The 18,452-nt window shown below is 36.1% G+C and overlaps 1 protein-coding gene across 1 annotated transcript in view; it reads left to right on the top strand.

The window, feature by feature from the left end:
• Positions 1-18,452, top strand: part of LOC115216762 (folylpolyglutamate synthase, mitochondrial-like) — a 60,066-nt gene that overhangs the window by 34,569 nt on the left and 7,045 nt on the right. Inside the window, exons 6-10 of the mRNA XM_029786329.2 lie at positions 2,805-2,882; positions 5,587-5,719; positions 9,324-9,428; positions 12,007-12,104; positions 16,626-16,675. Coding sequence (XP_029642189.1) covers positions 2,805-2,882; positions 5,587-5,719; positions 9,324-9,428; positions 12,007-12,104; positions 16,626-16,675 — 464 coding nt within the window. The remainder of the gene's footprint in view (positions 1-2,804; positions 2,883-5,586; positions 5,720-9,323; positions 9,429-12,006; positions 12,105-16,625; positions 16,676-18,452) is intronic.

Below are 18,452 nucleotides of genomic sequence, written 5' to 3'. Positions count from 1 at the left end.
ATCTACGATGAGTCTACGATTTAAAATAAAATTTACCATCATTTTTCCGCATTTTTAATGATTTTTTCCTCGGGTTATATAAGGGAAGTAACTCTCTAAAAATGCTTATATAGTTATTTCCCTTACAAACCCGAGCAACACCGGGCAATATTGCTAGTATAAAATATTAAGGTAAGGGAAGTTATTTCCGAGTCCACAGGGGAGAGAAGTTCAATTTAGTGGTACTAAAATGAATTACTCACTGTATTATATACATATAAATAGATAGGCTTAAGAGACAGAATCACCCTCAAGCAACTCAATCATCAGAATAATATAGCGACAATTATCTCTGCCTATACCTCACAAGCAGGCCTACAAATTGAACAGAAGGACTATTTTTATAATATTCTTCTGCAGGCTACATCAAAGATGAGTGACAATGATCTCCTGTTTGTGGCTGGGTATTTCAATGGGTACGTTGGACAGCAGCCTGGTATCTTCCATGGTGACCATGTGGGCCATGGAATTGGTTCCCAAAATGTAGTGGGAACAAGGCTGCTGGAGTTCTGTGATGCAAATAACTGATCTGCAACATCGACTTCAAGAAGTCAGCCAGCCATCTGATAACTTACTAATCAAGTGACTGTGCTAGCCAAAATCGGTTACATTCTCACCAGACAACAGGATGCATGGCTGCTCTTAAATACAAAGATCCTCCCTGGTGAAGAATGTACTCCCCAGCACAGACTAGTCATTAGAGATTTTAGACTCCAGGCCAGAAAGATGCCAAGAAGCAGACCAATCTGGAAAAGAAGGATTTGGAAGTTTAAAGACCCTTCATATGGTCAGAGATTTAGGGATATCTTAATTGAAAAATTTGATGAGATGGAGGAGGAGCTACAGACTTGTGACATAGAGGGCAACTGGAAATTCCTGTGGGACAGTTTGCTGTGTGCCATAGACCAAACCTGTGGCTGGTGCAAAGTCCTTTCCAGACCTAGGGTAACGTGGTGATGGAACAATGCAGTAGACAGGACCATTAGAGCAAAGAAACAGACCTGGAAAGCCTAGAAGGGAGGGGGTTGCAGGGAACTGTATCACATTGCCAGAAGAGAAACTAGGAGACAAGTATATCTAGCCAAAGGAGAAGCAGAAAAGAAGTTTGCCTATGTTCAGCAATGTGAGGACCAAAGAACTGAAGCGTTTTGGATTGCAAGACTGTGTGAGAGAAAATCGTGATGTTATAGGAGAGAAATATGTCCACATAGATGATGGTGCCTTGCGTTTAATGATTCTGCAAAGAAAGAGGCTTGGAGATGCCTTTATGAAAGACTGCTGAATGTGGAGAATGAATGGGAGGAGGAGAGTCTGCCAAATGTTGACACAATTGAAGACCAGTTACCCTAATTGACAGTACCCTGGTAGATAAAGCAATTAAGGATATGAAGACAGGAAAAGCACCTGGCCCATCAGGAATCACCACCGAGATGCTTAAAATATTGGGTGGTGTGGATTATGGTCTTATCACCTACATCGTAAATCAGGTAGTTCATGAAGGAGTCATACTGATGTAGCAGCACCATAGTCAACTGCTACAAAGGTAAAGGTGACGCTTTAGATAGAAATAACTACAGAGGTATCAAATTATTGGATCAGGTGATGAACGTTACAGAGAGGGTCATAGCCCAACTAATTAGGGAGAGAGAGTTAGCCTAGATGAGATGCAGTTTGGTTTTGTGCCAGGCACAAGCACCACTGATGCTATATTTCTGGTAAGGCAACCACAGGAGAAATATCTAGACAAAGATAAGCCTCTGTACTTGGCTTTTGTGAACTTGGAGATAGCCTTTAACAAGTTCAAAGCACCAACCAGGCATGGGTGATGTCAGGTCTGCTTGACTGGCTCTCGTGTTGGTGGCATGTAAAAAGTACCAGTCAAACGTGGTTGATGCCAGTGCCCTCTGATTGGCTTCAATGCTGGTGGCACGTAAAAAGCACCATCTGAATGTAGTTGATGCCAGGTCCACCTGACTGGCACTCATGCTGGTGGCATGTAAAAAGCACCATCTGAATGTGGTCAATGCTAATGCCCCCTGATTGGTTCCCATGCCAGTTGCATGTAAAAAGCACTATTTGAACAGAATTGGTGCCAGGGCCGCCTGCCTGGCTCCTCTGCTGGTGGCATGTAAAAAGCACCCACTACATTCTTGGAGTGGTTGGTGTTAGGAAGGGCATCCAGCTGTAGAAACATTGCCATTGGAAAACGGACGTTTAATGATGATGATTTTACTTGGACCAGTCTGTCTAACACAGGGGAGGGGGCGTCGTAACTCTCATCACAACACTTTTCCTTTTCCTAAACTGCCTGTAACTAGGATGCAGTGATGAAATCTGTTTGTATGTATAACTATAATGTATATGTGTGTGTATAACTAGGATGTACTTTTGTAGTTTATTCATGTGTATATGTAGGATATATTGATGTGATGTCTGTATTTTTGTTTACAATGGTGTAGCTAATTATTTTTGAATACAGCAAACTTTTTGAAATACTTCTCAAGTAATATCTCAGATTAAAGATATAACCTCTCAGTGTGGCAGATCCTCTTACACAAAAACCAAAATCCAACCCTATCTGTAATAAAGAGAGAAGATCCACAATGTTATCTGGCTGTGGAGACACAGCATGGTCATGCATCCAAACTAAAATATCATAATGGATGGCAGATGATTGGGAGAAAAGGTACCAGGGGTAATGTTATGTTTCTTACTGTGTAACACTTATTGTTGATTGTATTTTATTTCTTTTAATCATCTTATAGCATCAAGTCCCAGCTATTACTCAACCTCAGCATCAGAAGGCAATGAATGTTCTCATTGAAAGAGCACAAGCGAAAAACGTAAGTTTGATTTAGTGAATGTTTACCTTTGATAACCGTGTTTAGCTTTGATAACTGTGAGTGTTTCCCTTTGATAACTGTGAGTATTTACCTCTGATAACTGTGAGTATTTACCTTTGATAACTGCAAGTGTTTACCTCTGGTAACCGCGAGTGTTTACCTCTGGTAACCGCGAGTGTTTACCTCTGGTAACCGCGAGTGTTTACCTCTGGTAACCGCGAGCGTTTACCTCTGGTAACCGCGAGCGTTTACCTCTGGTAACCGCGAGCGTTTACCTCTGGTAACCGCGAGCGTTTACCTCTGGTAACTGTGAGCGTTTGCCTCCGGTAACTGTGAGCGTTTGCCTCCGGTAACTGTGAGCGTTTGCCTCCGGTAACTGCGAGCGTTTGTCTCCGGCAGCCGCGAGCGCTTGCCTCCGGCAGCCGCGAGCGCTTGCCCCTGATATCCTCGAGTGTCTATCTCGTATAATTTCAAGTGTTTTCCTCTGATACTCCCAATTGTTTCCCTCTGGTAATGAATGTCGAGCGTTTACCTCTGATAATTTGGAGGGCTGTTTTTTTAAGATTTGGTTGAGTTGATCAGGAATAACTATGATGTTTATATGATGTATATGTGTGTATCTTGTTTCAGTCATTTGACTGTGGCCATACTGGGGCACCACCTTGAAGAATTTTTAGTTAAATGAATTGACCCCAGTACTTATTTTTTTAAACCTGATATTTATTCTTTTGATATCATTTGCTGAACTGCTAAGTTATGGGGACGTAAACACACCAACATTAGTTGTCAGGCAGTGGCAGGAGATAAACAAGGACACAAACACACACACACACACACACACACATGCGTATATGATGGGCTTCTTTCAGTTTCTGTGTACCAAATCCACTCACAAGGTTTTGGTCAGCCTGAGGCTATAGTAGAAGGCACATGCCCAAGGTGTTGTGCTGTGGGACTGAACCCAGAACCATGAAGTTGTGAAGCAAGCTTCTTACCACACAGCTGTACCTGTACCTAAATGTAGGATTTATTGACTTAATGGATGTATTCATGTTTTCCAAGATGTAGCTAATTCTTTTTGAAGAGAGGAAACTTTTGAGATATTTCTCACATAGCTGTGTGGTAAGAGGCTTGCTTCCCAACCACATGGTGCTGGGTTCAGTTCCACTGTATGGCACCTTGAGCAAGTGTCTTCTACTGTAGTCTTGGACCAATCAAAGCCTTGTGAGTGGATTTTGTAGATGGAAACTAAAAGAAACCCATCATATATATATATGTATGTATATATGTATATATATATATATATGTATATATATATATATATATATATATATGTATATATATATATATATATGTATATATATGTATATATATATATATATATATATATATATATATATATATGTATATATATGTATATATATATGTATGTATGTATGTGTGTCCTTGTGTCTGTGTTTATTCCCCACTACTGTTTGACAACTGCTGTTGATGTCTTTACATCCCTATGACTTAGTGGTTCAGCAAAGTACCAGGCTTTAAAAAAGATAAGCACTGGGGTCGATTCATTTGACTAAAAATTCTTACTGTAAATGCTGTACAGTGGGTTTGAACCTAGAACCATGTGGTTGCTAAGCTCTTCCCCTGCCTGTCACCTTTGCCTGTCTTAATTTCTGCATACACATGAATATAGGCACTTGCCAATGTGGGTGGCAAACTGATTGCATCCTTCACCCTGCTAGAAATAATAAATCTCTTTTGAAATCACTTCCTACTGACTGAAAGGACTTACTGTGTTCCTGGATATACAAAAAGAGCGGTTGGTCACAGCAGGAACATCATTAGTTAATAGGTCTGCTTGATCAGAGCTGATTTGGAGTTAAACAACTACAACAACTACAAGTGCAAGCATGGCTCTGGGGTTTAGAAGCTTGCTTTGGAATTGCATAAGTTCAGGTTCAGTCCCACTGCATGGTGCCTTCTATGTTAGCTTCAGGCCTACCAATGCCTTGTGAATGAATGGTAAATAGTTCAAACGGAATAAAGTAAAATAGAATAAATTAAATAGTAAAGAAATGAGGAATAATGGTGGGGATTTAAAGAACATAAGAATAAATTTTGAAAAAATAATTAGGGGTAAAATGATTAGAAGAAAAAGCAACTGAAAAAGATGGAAAGATAACAGGGCACATGAGAATGTAAAGATATTGAAAGGGTTCATCAAAATTATAGAAATTATGAAGGAAAAAATAGGAAAGATAAAGGAAAAGATCTTTGCTATTTTGCTCATCGCTCTAATTCAGCACCCCTGCTATTTTAACCGTCACTGATTCAGTGCTGACTTATACAACACCAAACATTTTAATGTATCTCCTGTTCTCTCCCTGTTTTTCTCTCTCTTTCTGTTTATGTGTGGGTATCTAGTTATATTTGTATGTGTCCTGTTACTCTCCCTCTCTCACTCTCCCTTTCAATCTCCCCATTTCAATTTCTGTTTCTATGTGCATTTGTGTGTGTGTGTGTGTGTGTGTGTGTGTGTGTGTGTGTGTGTGTCTCTAGTGCTAAACTTTAGTGTTGCCAAAACAGATTGAATGTCCATTCAGCTGTGACAGATTGTCAGTGTTTACACTGCCAGAAGACCTTGGTATGTGAAAAAAAAAAATGGAAATCCATGAATCTCATTTTCATTCTGTTATTCTTGCAGAATCCACTGTACACTGTATCAGGAAATGTACCAGGTTTAAACAAAGACGCAACCAATTATGAACCATTTCAACTTCTGAATATATCATTAGCAATCCAGTTGGCTCGAGTATGGCTAAGAGACCATGATCAAGGTAAAAAAAAATAAAATTATCCTGCTTATTTATATCATGACTTTCTTGTAGTTTAACGACTGATTAATGATTTTACTATTTTAGATTTTTTTTTTAATGTTATTGGAATATTTTAATGCAATGACAGTGGTTTCAAATTTTGGTACAAGGCCAGCAATTTCGGGGGAAGGGGTAAGCCAATTACATTGACTGCCATACTCAACTGATATTTATGTTATTAACTCTGAAAGGCAAAGTCAACCCTGATGGCACTTGAACTCAGAACGTAAAGCCAGAAGAAATATTACTAAGCATTTTGCTTGTCTTGCTAAGAATTCTGCCAGTTTGCCATCTTATTTCCATGTATTGATGTCTGGTATCAATACAAGGTGGTAGATTTCTAATATATTAGTGGTTAGGTATTTAAGAAGCTCACTTTGCAATCATCTTGTTCAGTCCAGTTGCACAGCACATTGGGCAAGTGCCTTCTATAACTCTGGGCTGACCTGTTCCTTGTGTGTAAATTTAGTAGATGGAAATTGAAAGGACTCCATCAAATGTGTGTATTTGTCTCTCCTTGTCTTGATATTGCATGCTAATTCTAAACAAACATCACCAGTGTATAAGCTGTATTGTCTGTTTGCAATCTCTTATGAAAACTTTGTGCTGCTTATGTCCAAAGAACTAGAGAAAATATTATTTTGCTTGGAAACAATTGAGGTTTTGTTGGCAAGAAGAGCATCCCACCATAGAAAAACTGCCTTGATGAATTTCATCTGACCTATGTTAGCATGGAAAGAAGAACATTAAAACAATTAGAACAAGTGAGTAGAGTTTAAACAAATGTATCAATCAAACAGTCTATTTTAATATTATTTCTACTTATATGAGTGGTAGACTTAATCTATTATACAAATTAACATTACCATATGGCACTTTGGTATTTTTATTGGAAGCCTGTAAAATGTTATGTATACTGCTTTTCCTTCTGTGATTAAGCCATGTAAAAAATGCATATTACTATATTGGTGGTATGTATTTTATCAACCTCAGAAGGATAAAAAGCAAACTGTTCACTACAAATAGTGGTGTTCACTACAAATAGTGGTGTTCACTACAAATAAACAAACGGACGCTAAACGATGATGATGATGATGATGATGTACAAAATAAGCAAGAATTTAAATCACATCTGAAATTCTTTGGTCAAATAAACTTAGATCAAAAGCATATCAACTATGACCATCCAGTCTTGCCATTTCTTTTTTTTTTTATATTGTGCTGAGGGAGTCTTGGTTGCCATTCCCAGTAGATCGACTATTTAACCCTTTAGTGTTCACACTGGCCAAAACTGGCCGAAAATAATACCCCTTTATTTGTTTGAACTGGCCAAATCTGGCGATATCTGATTCCTCTATGAAATTGTTAAAAAATAAACAAATCATGTTATTGAATTCTTGTAGCTTTGCGATAATGCAAGATAAAAGCCTTTTCCACCTTTATTCAAATAAAAATACTGTGAAACTTTTGAGACTTCTTGGTTTTTTTCAATGTTTGAAGAGAAGTGTATATCTTAGTTTTTAATGATATGGTTTCAGCAAGTACTGATTCCAACTTTGAAGGTTTTACTCTTGATGATTTACAAAACATAAATGAAAACAAATGATTTGTCTTCAGATGAATCTGATATTGATATTTATGAATCTTCATTGGACAAGGAAGATTTTGATAACAAAAGTGATAAAAATGATATTGAAAACATCACGGCAACATGGTTGATAATTACTACATCGACCACAGTTCCTGATTTCACAGAAAAGACTAGTCCACAACACAGTCTATCTCCTGATTCTCCACCATTAGACTATTTATTAAAATTTTTACTGAAAAGTTTTTTTGAAACCGTCGCAGAGGAAACAAATAAATATGCTCAACTCATAATTTCTATTCATGGAAGACCTGATCCATTATGGCAGCCACCCGATACTGCGGAAATGTGAGCTTTTTTTTACTATAAACATGTTTGGTAGCAAGCAACTTCCTTGACTGTGGAACTGCTGGAGTCCTGAGATAAGGTATGGTGATCCATATATCTCCAGTATTATGTCTAACTATAGTTAATTCATATATTGTTTATGTAAAAAGCTACAAGGTTCCTTCACCACCAAAGGACTATGACCATTTGAAATTTCGGGTTGATTTTGCATCTCAGTTACATGATGGCTTTTCTTCCAGAAAGCACAGAACTGGGAGAAAAGCAAAATTAACTGAGGTGGATGTAAATAGAGAAATATTGGCTTCCAATAAGTGGGAAAAACAGATGGAGGAAAAAAAAGTTTGCAGATTGTGTTCGCTGTAAAAAAGAAAAACTGCAAAAGGACATCAGGTCAAGACCACATACATGTGTTCATTTTGCAAAGTGCCCTTGTGTAAAGGGTACTTTGAACAGTTTCACAATAGGAATATGGCATAACTCTGTTTTGTTGTTTGATAGTAATACTATCATATATTCTTTTCATTTTATTACAAATAATATATGAAAGTGAGAAATACATATTAATTTTCAGTATGTTACACATCTGTATTCACCTTTGTTTCACCTGCTAATGAGCTTTTTTATTAGATGCATTCTATTATGTAAATGTATTCATTAAATTGTATAAGAGTACATAGCCAATGGTATATTGACTAGCAAAAGAGTTTTATACTTTATTTTCAATGAAATATAGAGAAAGAATAAAATCCTGAACCGATTATACCTGTATGTTAATTAATTCATATTAATGTACCTCATTTTGAAAAGTGGCAAAATTGTCAGTGGTTGACATCTGGTATAATTTTAGTAACAAATCAAACAGGTAAAATGCATTAAGAATTTCAATTTTAGTGTTTATCTATAATGTTATTGTTTTTGCACCTATTAATTAAATTTACCTGCCCATAAAAGTCAAATTTAATCCGAAAGATCAGCTAAAATTATGTAACTATAAACCACTGGTATATAAGCACCCATTCACAAAATTTCAAATCTGTATGTAAAAAAATTAACAAAGTTACAAGCAAATATTGTGGACACCCCTCTTGAACTTCAATAAGTCAAAATAATGTGAACAAATAACCTATTTCTTTACTACCCACAAGAGAGGACAAACAAGGACAGACAAATGGATTAAGTCGATTATATCGACCCCAGTGCGTAACTGGTACTTAATTAATCAACCCCGAAAGGATGAAAGGCAAAGTCGATCTCAGTGGAATTTGAACTCAGAACATAGCGGCAGATGAAATACCGCTATTACATTTGACAGATTAATCTGAACACTAAAGGGTTAAAGCAGTCATGGGCAAATGTGTGGTTTTTCAGGACTTTCTGAATGGCATATCTAATGGTAATATACCTTGAATTTTTTTTTAGTAGAGTAGCCTGTCTGATGACGAATCATGTCTAAAGTGACCTGCTTCTTGGAAAAGGTTGTCCACGCCTGATTTAGAGGCTTTCTTGTTTACATGCATGTTGAAATGTTGGTGTTAGTGGTCTTCTTTATTTGAAGCTAGAAGATAACCATCTGACTCATTTTACCCCTATATAATCTGATACCCTCTCTTTTATCTCTAATCTTATCAGAGAACTCTCGGAAACAGTGGTTTAGTGATTGCAATATCCAATTAGGGTCAACAAACCTACCAGTTCTTGATTGTGACTTTCCAGATTTCTCCAAATTCACTAGAGGTAAATGTTATTTTTGTCTTGTCAATTATTGATTTAAAAGTCCAGATGCAATATACCATAATCAACAGAATGCATTATCGCAGCTAGTGTTGATGGAACTTTTAGTTTCCAATTTTACTCTTCAAAGTCAAATCCTTAAAGAAAAAAAAAAGTGTAACTGTATCAAGCATTCACCACCACCACCATCATCATCATCTTCCTCATAATCATTTAATGTCCATTTTCCATGTTGGCATAGGTTGGATGGTTTGATTGGAGCTGGCAAGCCAGAGGACTCCAGCAAGCCCCAATATTTGCTTGACATGATTTCTACAACTTGATATATTTCTTAATGCCAACCACTTTACAGTGTGTAGTGAGTGCTTTTCATGTGGCACCAGCACCGGTGAGGTCACCAAGGGAATCTAGCTGTAGGAACCAGGCCAAAACGGATGGTAGAGCTGACTTGCCAGCTCCTGTCAAACTGTTCAATCTATGCCAGTATGGAAAAAAATGATGTTGAATGACAATGTATAGTGATAATACTGATTTGACTTGGAGCTCAAATTTCATATTAATAACTTATTCAACTGGTTGAATAAGCTGTTAAAGGCTTGAGGTCGCAATCAGATCAATATTTAATTATTACCGTACTGAACTGATAGAATCCCACCATTAGTAAATATTTTGTTATCTCCAAGTTTCTGTTATTGTTCCTTGTATTTCCTTTTTTAATCTACACACCTTATGACACTGAGTACTTTTGTGTTGCTGCCATGAAAAAAAATGCATCCAATACACTCCGTTAAGTAGTTGGCAATAGGAAGGTTATCTACTTGTTGAAACTAAGCTAAACAACACATGTGAGCTCTAATCTTTACAAGCAGTAACTTCTAGTAAGAACTGACTGACTGTGATAACTTTTTCAATTCCTGCCAACTTGGAAAGCAGATGTTCACTCACACACACATGCTTGGATACACACACACACACATTTTCTATTATAGCTTTGAGTTGACCAATGCCTTGTGAGTGAATCTGCTATACAGAAAATGTATGGAAGCTCATTGCACATGAATGCATGTATATGTGCATGTGCGTGCAGTTATTGATATCTTACAGCATTGCTTGTCATTGACTGAGCGGAAAACATTAATATTGCATTTGTTGTAGACATTATGATCTGTTGCTTTGTTTTATTCAAAAATCTATGGAATAAGAGAAATCTTTTTTTGTAAAATAGATAAAGGCTTGGCAACAAGAACACCTGACCATAAAATATTGCCTGAAATGAGTCTTTTGTCCAATTCATGTTATCCTAGAAAATGGACATTAAAAAAAAATATGAACATTCATGTTTCATACAGTTCTATATTTAACAGATGAGGAATTATGTACATTATTTACATTTGATGTACATTTGTCCTCATCATGTTTGTTGTTAATGCAACGTTTCGGCTGATATACCCTCCAGCCTTCATCAGGTGACTTGGGGAAATTTCGAACCTGGGTTCTCATTCCTAAGGTATTTTTCAATGTTATTATTATTATGGGCATATGGCGTAGTGGTTAAGAGCGCGGGCTACTAACCCCAAAATTTCGAGTTCGATTCCTGGCAGTGACCTGAATAATAATAATAATAATAATAACAACAACAACAACATCGAAAAATACCTTAGGAATGAGAACCCAGGTTTGAAATTTCCCCAAGTCACCTGATGAAGGCTGGAGGGTATATCAGCCAAAACATGTCAGCAACAAACAAGATGAGGTCAAATATCCGTCAAATGTAAATAATATTCACGTTTCATATTTCATTGTCTAAAAGAGAGCATATTAGATGCCCTCCTCCTCATTTCAGCAGTGCATATTCAGGAAAAATAGTCTCATTTAAACAGGCCATATCTAGCCCAAATATTCTAGCTGATTTATGTTTAAACAGGCCAGATCTGACATCTCACACTTACTCTGCGATGTCATTCTAAAAATAAACAATCACATCATCAAAACCCCAAAGCTATGAGATAATGTATAATTAATTCAAAACTGTTAATAAATAAGTATTACATTCGACAAAGTAATCTGAATGCTAAAGGGTTAAAGCTTATGGGTGGTCCATCTTTTGCATATGGGACTTGGGTGACTTTTTGAGATATTTTTTTGATGGTGGTAAAATGTATGTCTTATAATGCCATCAAATACATTACTTATATAGAGCTCTCTTTTCTCATCTCTGTTATGGTTAAGTCTAACAATGTTGCTCTCACATTTTAGTATAGGGAACATGTCTAAAAAATTCTTTGAAAGATTCCTTTTTATGAATAAATGTTCTACCTGAAAAGATTTTCATTGTTGCTGACATGTATAATTGAGAAGTTTGTTTTGCAACATTGTAGTTTTGGGTTCAACATCGTGGACATGTCATCTTTTATAGCTCTGAACTGACCAATTCCTTGTGAGATTAGGAAAGTTGATGACATATATAATTCAGAGTTCAGTAAGAATGTTAAGATCAAGCATCTCATATTAAGAATATTGACTTGGGTATGGCAGGTTGAAATAAATTCATATTCTAATCATTGGTTGCCTTTCTCTGCAGGAATTAAGACCTGTCACATACCTGGTCGATTGCAAATTATAAAACATGAATCGGTGAGTTTCTACTTGGATGGTGCTCACACTGAGGAGAGCATGAAAGTAAGAAGAAACCTCATTTCTATTGTAACATTAACCCTTTTATTACCATATTTCTGTTAAAATATATTGCCTTTCTTTTAATTAATTTTGAAAATATTGAAGAATTTAGTAAGATAATTTTGTTATTATTGAGTTGGTATAAGGAACATAACTTCATATGAAATTTTGATGGGAGGTTTTTAATTTAGATCATTTAAAAACAGTAAGTTTCTATCATAGAACTAAGGATGTTCTTAGTGGGGTTGTTACCAAAAGGGTTAAACCACCATCATCATCATTATTTTCATGTTGATTTTACTGTTTGTATGGATGAGAAGTTTTCTTCCACACAATATTTTGTCATTTGTTGCTATCCATCATCATCTTTGTGAAGTTCAACTGCTTCAGTCAGTCTCCATCACTATTTCTTTGGTTATAGTCCTTTAACAGACGTTTGAGGATAATGATGATGAATATGATGAGTTGAAGGGTAAAAAAGGATTCAGATGAACCAGCTGTCTAAGGGAAGGCCATTATTTCAAATGTGTGATATATGATAGTTAGGATACACATCATTGTTTATGCACATCCAGTGGAGTATACTCACATCATTTTATATATGCCTTTGCACATCTCCACTTTCAGTGGCCATAATTTGCTTCCACAAAGTATCCTATTTTGTGTGTATGTAACATACACTCTGGCTTTTTTTTTTTCAGAGAGAGTAGCCCTTTGTTCTCAGCAGAAGTAATAGTTCTTTGAACTTTTTCCACCTTGTTCTTATTTTACTATTCTACCTATTATGATTTTGCAGCAGCTGCCTCCACTGTTAATTTTGACACCTAAGTAACAGAAGTTGTATACTACTTCTAGAGAACTTCACGAGTGTTGAAAAAATTCATGTGATGGCTATTCTAACTACTAATTAAGCCTATGCATCTTTTATATACAAAGGCCATTTATGTCAGACACTGTATCTTTTGTGTACCATACTTCACAATGGTACACAGCATAAAATTATTTCAAGCTACTTCTTTTCTGTATATTGTGCATGGCTACTTCCTCGATGTCTATAGAGTTTTATATATTCATTTGATCTGTAAAACTTTATATCCTCAATAGGTTTATTTTTAGGCCTATAGTCCTGTTTCTATATTTGGAAATTTTCTAGCAAGTCATTGAAAATTTTGGTTATGAGGACTAGATCATTAGCATACAGGAGTTCTCTGTTAATGTCTGGATAGCTATAATAAACAGGAAGTGGCTGAGAACAGCCCTGATGGACACTTCCTTCTATATTAAATTCTTCACTGAATGTAGTATTAATTCTCATCTTGTTGACATTAAATTGATATGTCAGGTTCTGAAAGTAGCAGACAGCATTACAGTGCAGCTAATCAGAAGATAGCTTAAATGAGATGCAGTTTGAGTTTGTGCCGGGAGAGAGAATCACTGACATCTTTGATATTTGTGAGAAAACTCTAGAAGTTCTTAGATAAGTGCAAATCACTGTACCTAATGTACTTGTACATAATTTACATGACTCTCACAAGTGTTAGAATACGATCGCATGTGAGGAGTTTCGGCGACATATTTCTCCTCTTGTACAACAGCGTCCGGCCGCATTCCGACATAACATAACATAATGTTATATAAGCCATAATACATGTTTATAAACAGTGCCAAAGTATATGAAATAAGGACTCCAAAAACCGTTCTACTTTTATAAAGAGAAGATAGATTTTATTCACAGTGTACAAAGTGATTTGTTATTATTAGCGTAGTGTTGTGTCATGAATGCCTGCTTATAATATTTGTGTCTATGTGTTCGTGTGTGCGAAAGAAGTACAGAATAAGGTTTATGCAAATACAACAGAGCATAAGAGAAGTCTCAACATTTTGAGTTAAAATGAAGTTCATGTAGTACACGATAATGAATTCTATACAAGATTTGAGTCTCAGAGCTGAGATTAGTTGAGTCACTTGTGCATATTTTTCTCTTGATATAGATATTCTTTCAGATATATATACTGCAACTGTTTTTCCGTGGTGAGATTTTCACACTAACAGCATGAGTTTTCGTAGATGGAGACAATGTTGGTGATGACGTTATGTCTGTCGCTGGTTTACAATAGCGTCTTCATATTATGGTTGGCTTGGCTGTCGTCTGCCTTTCGAACTGGAACATGGTTGAGTAAGCTCTGTGTGGTCTCGGACTAAGATCTTAAAAGGTCTTAAGCCGAAAGATGTTGAATCGTGATATGATCAGCCTATTTAAAGAGTTAAGATGGCTCAAATGAAAAGTCCTATCCGAAAGCTGTGATTGGTCAGTTTACACACTGGCACGAAATAAGTAGAGACAGACTGCGCTTAGATGCTAACCAATCAGAATAGTGGACACAACAAGGTTAAACTAGCCAAAGATGTTTGTAATCTCAAACGAGATCATTCTTAATATTTTTCTCAAACAGTGCAGAAAGCAATATTGCTACACAAGTTTCCTTAGGGACCACCAAAATATTATACTCTATCAGAAGCCTTCTTTAGCCTAATGAATATTAGGTAGTGTGTTTTTCTCTTATTTAAGAACTACAGTTTTTTCACTAGCAGCAAAGATATCAGTGGTTCTCTCTCCTGGCACAAACCCAAATATTTAAGTTATATATTTTATGATTAGCTGCACTATAATTATTTCTGTTACTTTCATAACCTGATATATCAATTTAGTGTCCCTGTAGCTGCTCCTTTCTAGAGCATCTCCTTTGCTTTATTTAGTAGTTGAAGATGCAGTCACTGTCTTAATCATTGGTGGTCTTCCTTATTTGTCCATCCATATGGATGATAGCCATGATTTTATTTATGGATATGTCTGGTAGTAACTGACAAATTCTTTTTTGCCCTTGCACAAAAAGCTCTGGATCATCTCCTCTCTTTTTTCTGCTCAGCTCATCTGCCCCTGCCTTGTCCTAACAATAATACACTTTTGATTATGAAACTATATCAGGTAGATCTTTCTGATACAAGAATCTTCTGTGACTCTAGGATTCTGTGACTCTAGGATTCTGTGACTCAAGGATTCTGGAATCCTTGTGGTCTAAATGAGTTTGAGCTGCCTACTGACCTAACTTTTCTCCTCTACCAACTTGTTGTGGAAAAGATGTTTTGGAAGTCATATGTCATCTATTCTGGCCATCTGACCAGATCAGCACAGCTGGGTTTCACTTAGTAGTGTTTGCATGTTGAGTAACATTGCATGATTAAGGGCCTCTGTGCCTGGGAGCATGGAAATAGAAGTTCCCTGTACTATTTGAATTACAATGAAATTGACTTGTATGTCCTATTTCGGCGGATATTTTCAACATTGGAGGTTACTCTTGATAGTCTAGTTGCTTTCCCAGCTGTTGTATCCATAAAAAGCCCTTTCAGTTGTATAGTTATCAACTTCAGTATCAAGTCTCTCTATTGTGTCTGGTCAGGGACTCTCTTCCATGTATTGTACTTACAATAATCTCTCATAGTAGCATTTCCTTACCTCCTTCTCAGCATCAGAGTGTGATGTTAATACTCCGTAACACACTTTTCAACAATGACATCTCAATTTACACTGACACATTGCCTCACAATCCAGAAAGAACTCATGCTTGTTTCTCACAACATAGAATATTGGTTAATCTCTTACTTTCAACATCTCTTCTTACTAGGTATGCCTGATGTTTAGTTTATCTTCAATCTACTTAATATCATTTCTTGTGTTCTCCTTCCTTCTGTCCTTTTCCAGTCTGCCTCTTGGTTTTTCTGTTTCTTTACAGTACATTTCTACCACTGTATCATTCTCTATTTTATTAGAACCTTGTTTCGTTTACAAATTTTGAGGTAATCTGCTGGAAACCTCTTGGTAGCAGTCCTTTCCTTGTCTGTCAGTTCTAACAGTAACGCATAAGCAGAAATCACTGTTGCTGTCCTATTTCCTATGATATTAGCCTAAGCTCAGTTATTCTGATGCATATTCTGACCACCTGAAAAACAGGAAAAATTAATATGAAAGATTAAATATAATTGTTCCTACACCTAATTTTTATCACATTGTTTCTTAAATACCTAGAATATTTGGCCAAATATGTTGAACATGTATCTGAACTGTTGCCTGGTATGACATTTCTATTTTTATTTATAGGTATAGAATAGGGCATCATACAGTTTAGAAGTCACTGTCACTGTATTCCTATGACAACAACGACAGGGTTTTCTGCATCAAAATAGGTTTAGAATGATACCAGAATGACTGCAATGGAAATGTGTCTAATCTGAAAAGCAATTTAGGCATTGCTGTAACTTATTTTGTCTTAAAATTACTATTGGATCATTTTTAAATCCTCATCATTCCTTTCCATTTTAATACTCTATTCCATACCACCTTCAAACTACATTTGTCAAAATTAACACAATTCCAATGTATGAATTTCTGTTTTAGGTGAAAATCTAGTCTTTAAAACAGTAATTAGAACTTTATATGACATGTATCCCTCTCTATATTTTTGATAGGCCTGTGCTGACTGGTTTCTGAAACAATGTAATCTAGAGATGAAATCCAAGTACGTAGTATGAAGTAATGTGCTGTTTCATCAAATTACTTTATATATCCTTTTTTCATTATGTATTATACTGTTTGCTTTATTTCTCCCTTTTCTAGCCAAATAACTTTTTGTGCATTTTTCTTTCCTGATCCTAACACTGCTAGTTGAAAATAACTGTAAGAGGTGTGTCATATATATATATATGTGCGTGTGTGTGTGTGTATAGGGGTGGGGAGAGAGCGCGGCAATTATAAGTCCAACAGCTGTTTCTGGGGGTTTGGAGATCCATAATAATGTTGGTAGGTAAATGTAGTTCATCTGTTGTTGAACTTATAACACCTTTCTTCCACCGCTTTAATTTTCTCTGTTGTTTGTACTCTGTGTGAGTTGAATCTATTTCTATAAATATCTATATGTTCATGCTTAAAAATTCATCATCTGAAAGTATCCTCTTTTTGCTTTCTCTTATTTTGCATGTATACATATATACATATTTTGTGTAATTGCCGCTATACACACTCAACTTAACCCCGCTTACAGCCTTTTTTTACCTTGTGGAATGGTTCCCCTGCAAAGATATCAGTCTAGATAAACTGTTCTGCTATATGTACCACTACCCACTATATCATCATCATCATCATCACCACCACCTTATTCTTCTATTATGTGTATCCACCCTCTTAATCCACCCCATGCTCACATACTTGTCCCACATACTTTTTTTTAATCTTTTTTTTATCCCCCCCCCAATATTTTCCTATCAACGACGTCTGATAGACATAGAATGTGACAGCATGTCTTTGATGCAAGTCTGAAAAAGTGCCTCTCCAATGTCTAAAACCACAAATATTACTTTTTTTTTTCTTTTTGAATTTTTACGTAAACTGATGTTGCAAATGGTACGGAAACATTTATAAAGATGTGCTAAAGAATTCTTCTTTTCATTCAAATATACATACGTGTACATATATAGGAAACATTGAAAATGGAGACAAATGCTCTAGATGTTATTAACTCATTTTGATGATATGAAGATATAATTGATTTAATAACATCTTGCGCATTTGTCTCCATTTTAAATTTTTCCTATGTATTATACATCTCGCTTCTCTCCGGAATCAAATCTCACACAAGTGTGACCATTGATTGCTGGGACACTTAAGCAACATTTAGCTACCTTATAATCAATCTCCTGGATCTTTCCTATAAATTGAACACTATATATATACATATATGGTAAGTGTGTGTGTGTGTGTGTAGCTTTTGTATTGTCATCATGATGGTTGTAAATGAGCATCACCATCATACAAGTGAGTTTGTTATTTCCAGTCATCTGTGAAAATCATGTCTGGCCATGGAAAATAAATATTACCTTGCTTGGAAGTAGGTGAGGCTTGGTGACGGGAAGGGCATCTGGCTGTCGAAAATCTCTATCTTGATGAATTCTATCTGACTTATGCAAGCGCAGAAAAGTGAATGTTAAATAATGGTGGTGGTAGCGATGATACTTGAATTTAAATTTTAATATACTTAAGTTTTTGCTTAATACATTTGGACCAAAACTTTAGTATAATGAGTGTAAACTTTAATACTTCTCACCCAACCCCTTGCAAGCACATGCCATGCTTCTGTTAATTGTTTTAGTTAACCATATAGCCCAATAGATGCAGGATTCCAAAACAGAGATAAGTGCTCACCAGGAGAACAAAAAGAATAAACCGAAAAATCAATACTCTAAAATACCATCTTCAGCAGCAGCCCCAATTGTGAACATTAACAACCTTGGAATCAAAGA

Source organism: Octopus sinensis, linkage group LG1 (assembly GCF_006345805.1).
Source record: "Octopus sinensis linkage group LG1, ASM634580v1, whole genome shotgun sequence".
Lineage (NCBI taxonomy): Eukaryota > Metazoa > Mollusca > Cephalopoda > Octopoda > Octopodidae > Octopus > Octopus sinensis.
This window is presented reverse-complemented; position numbering and strand designations above follow the sequence as displayed.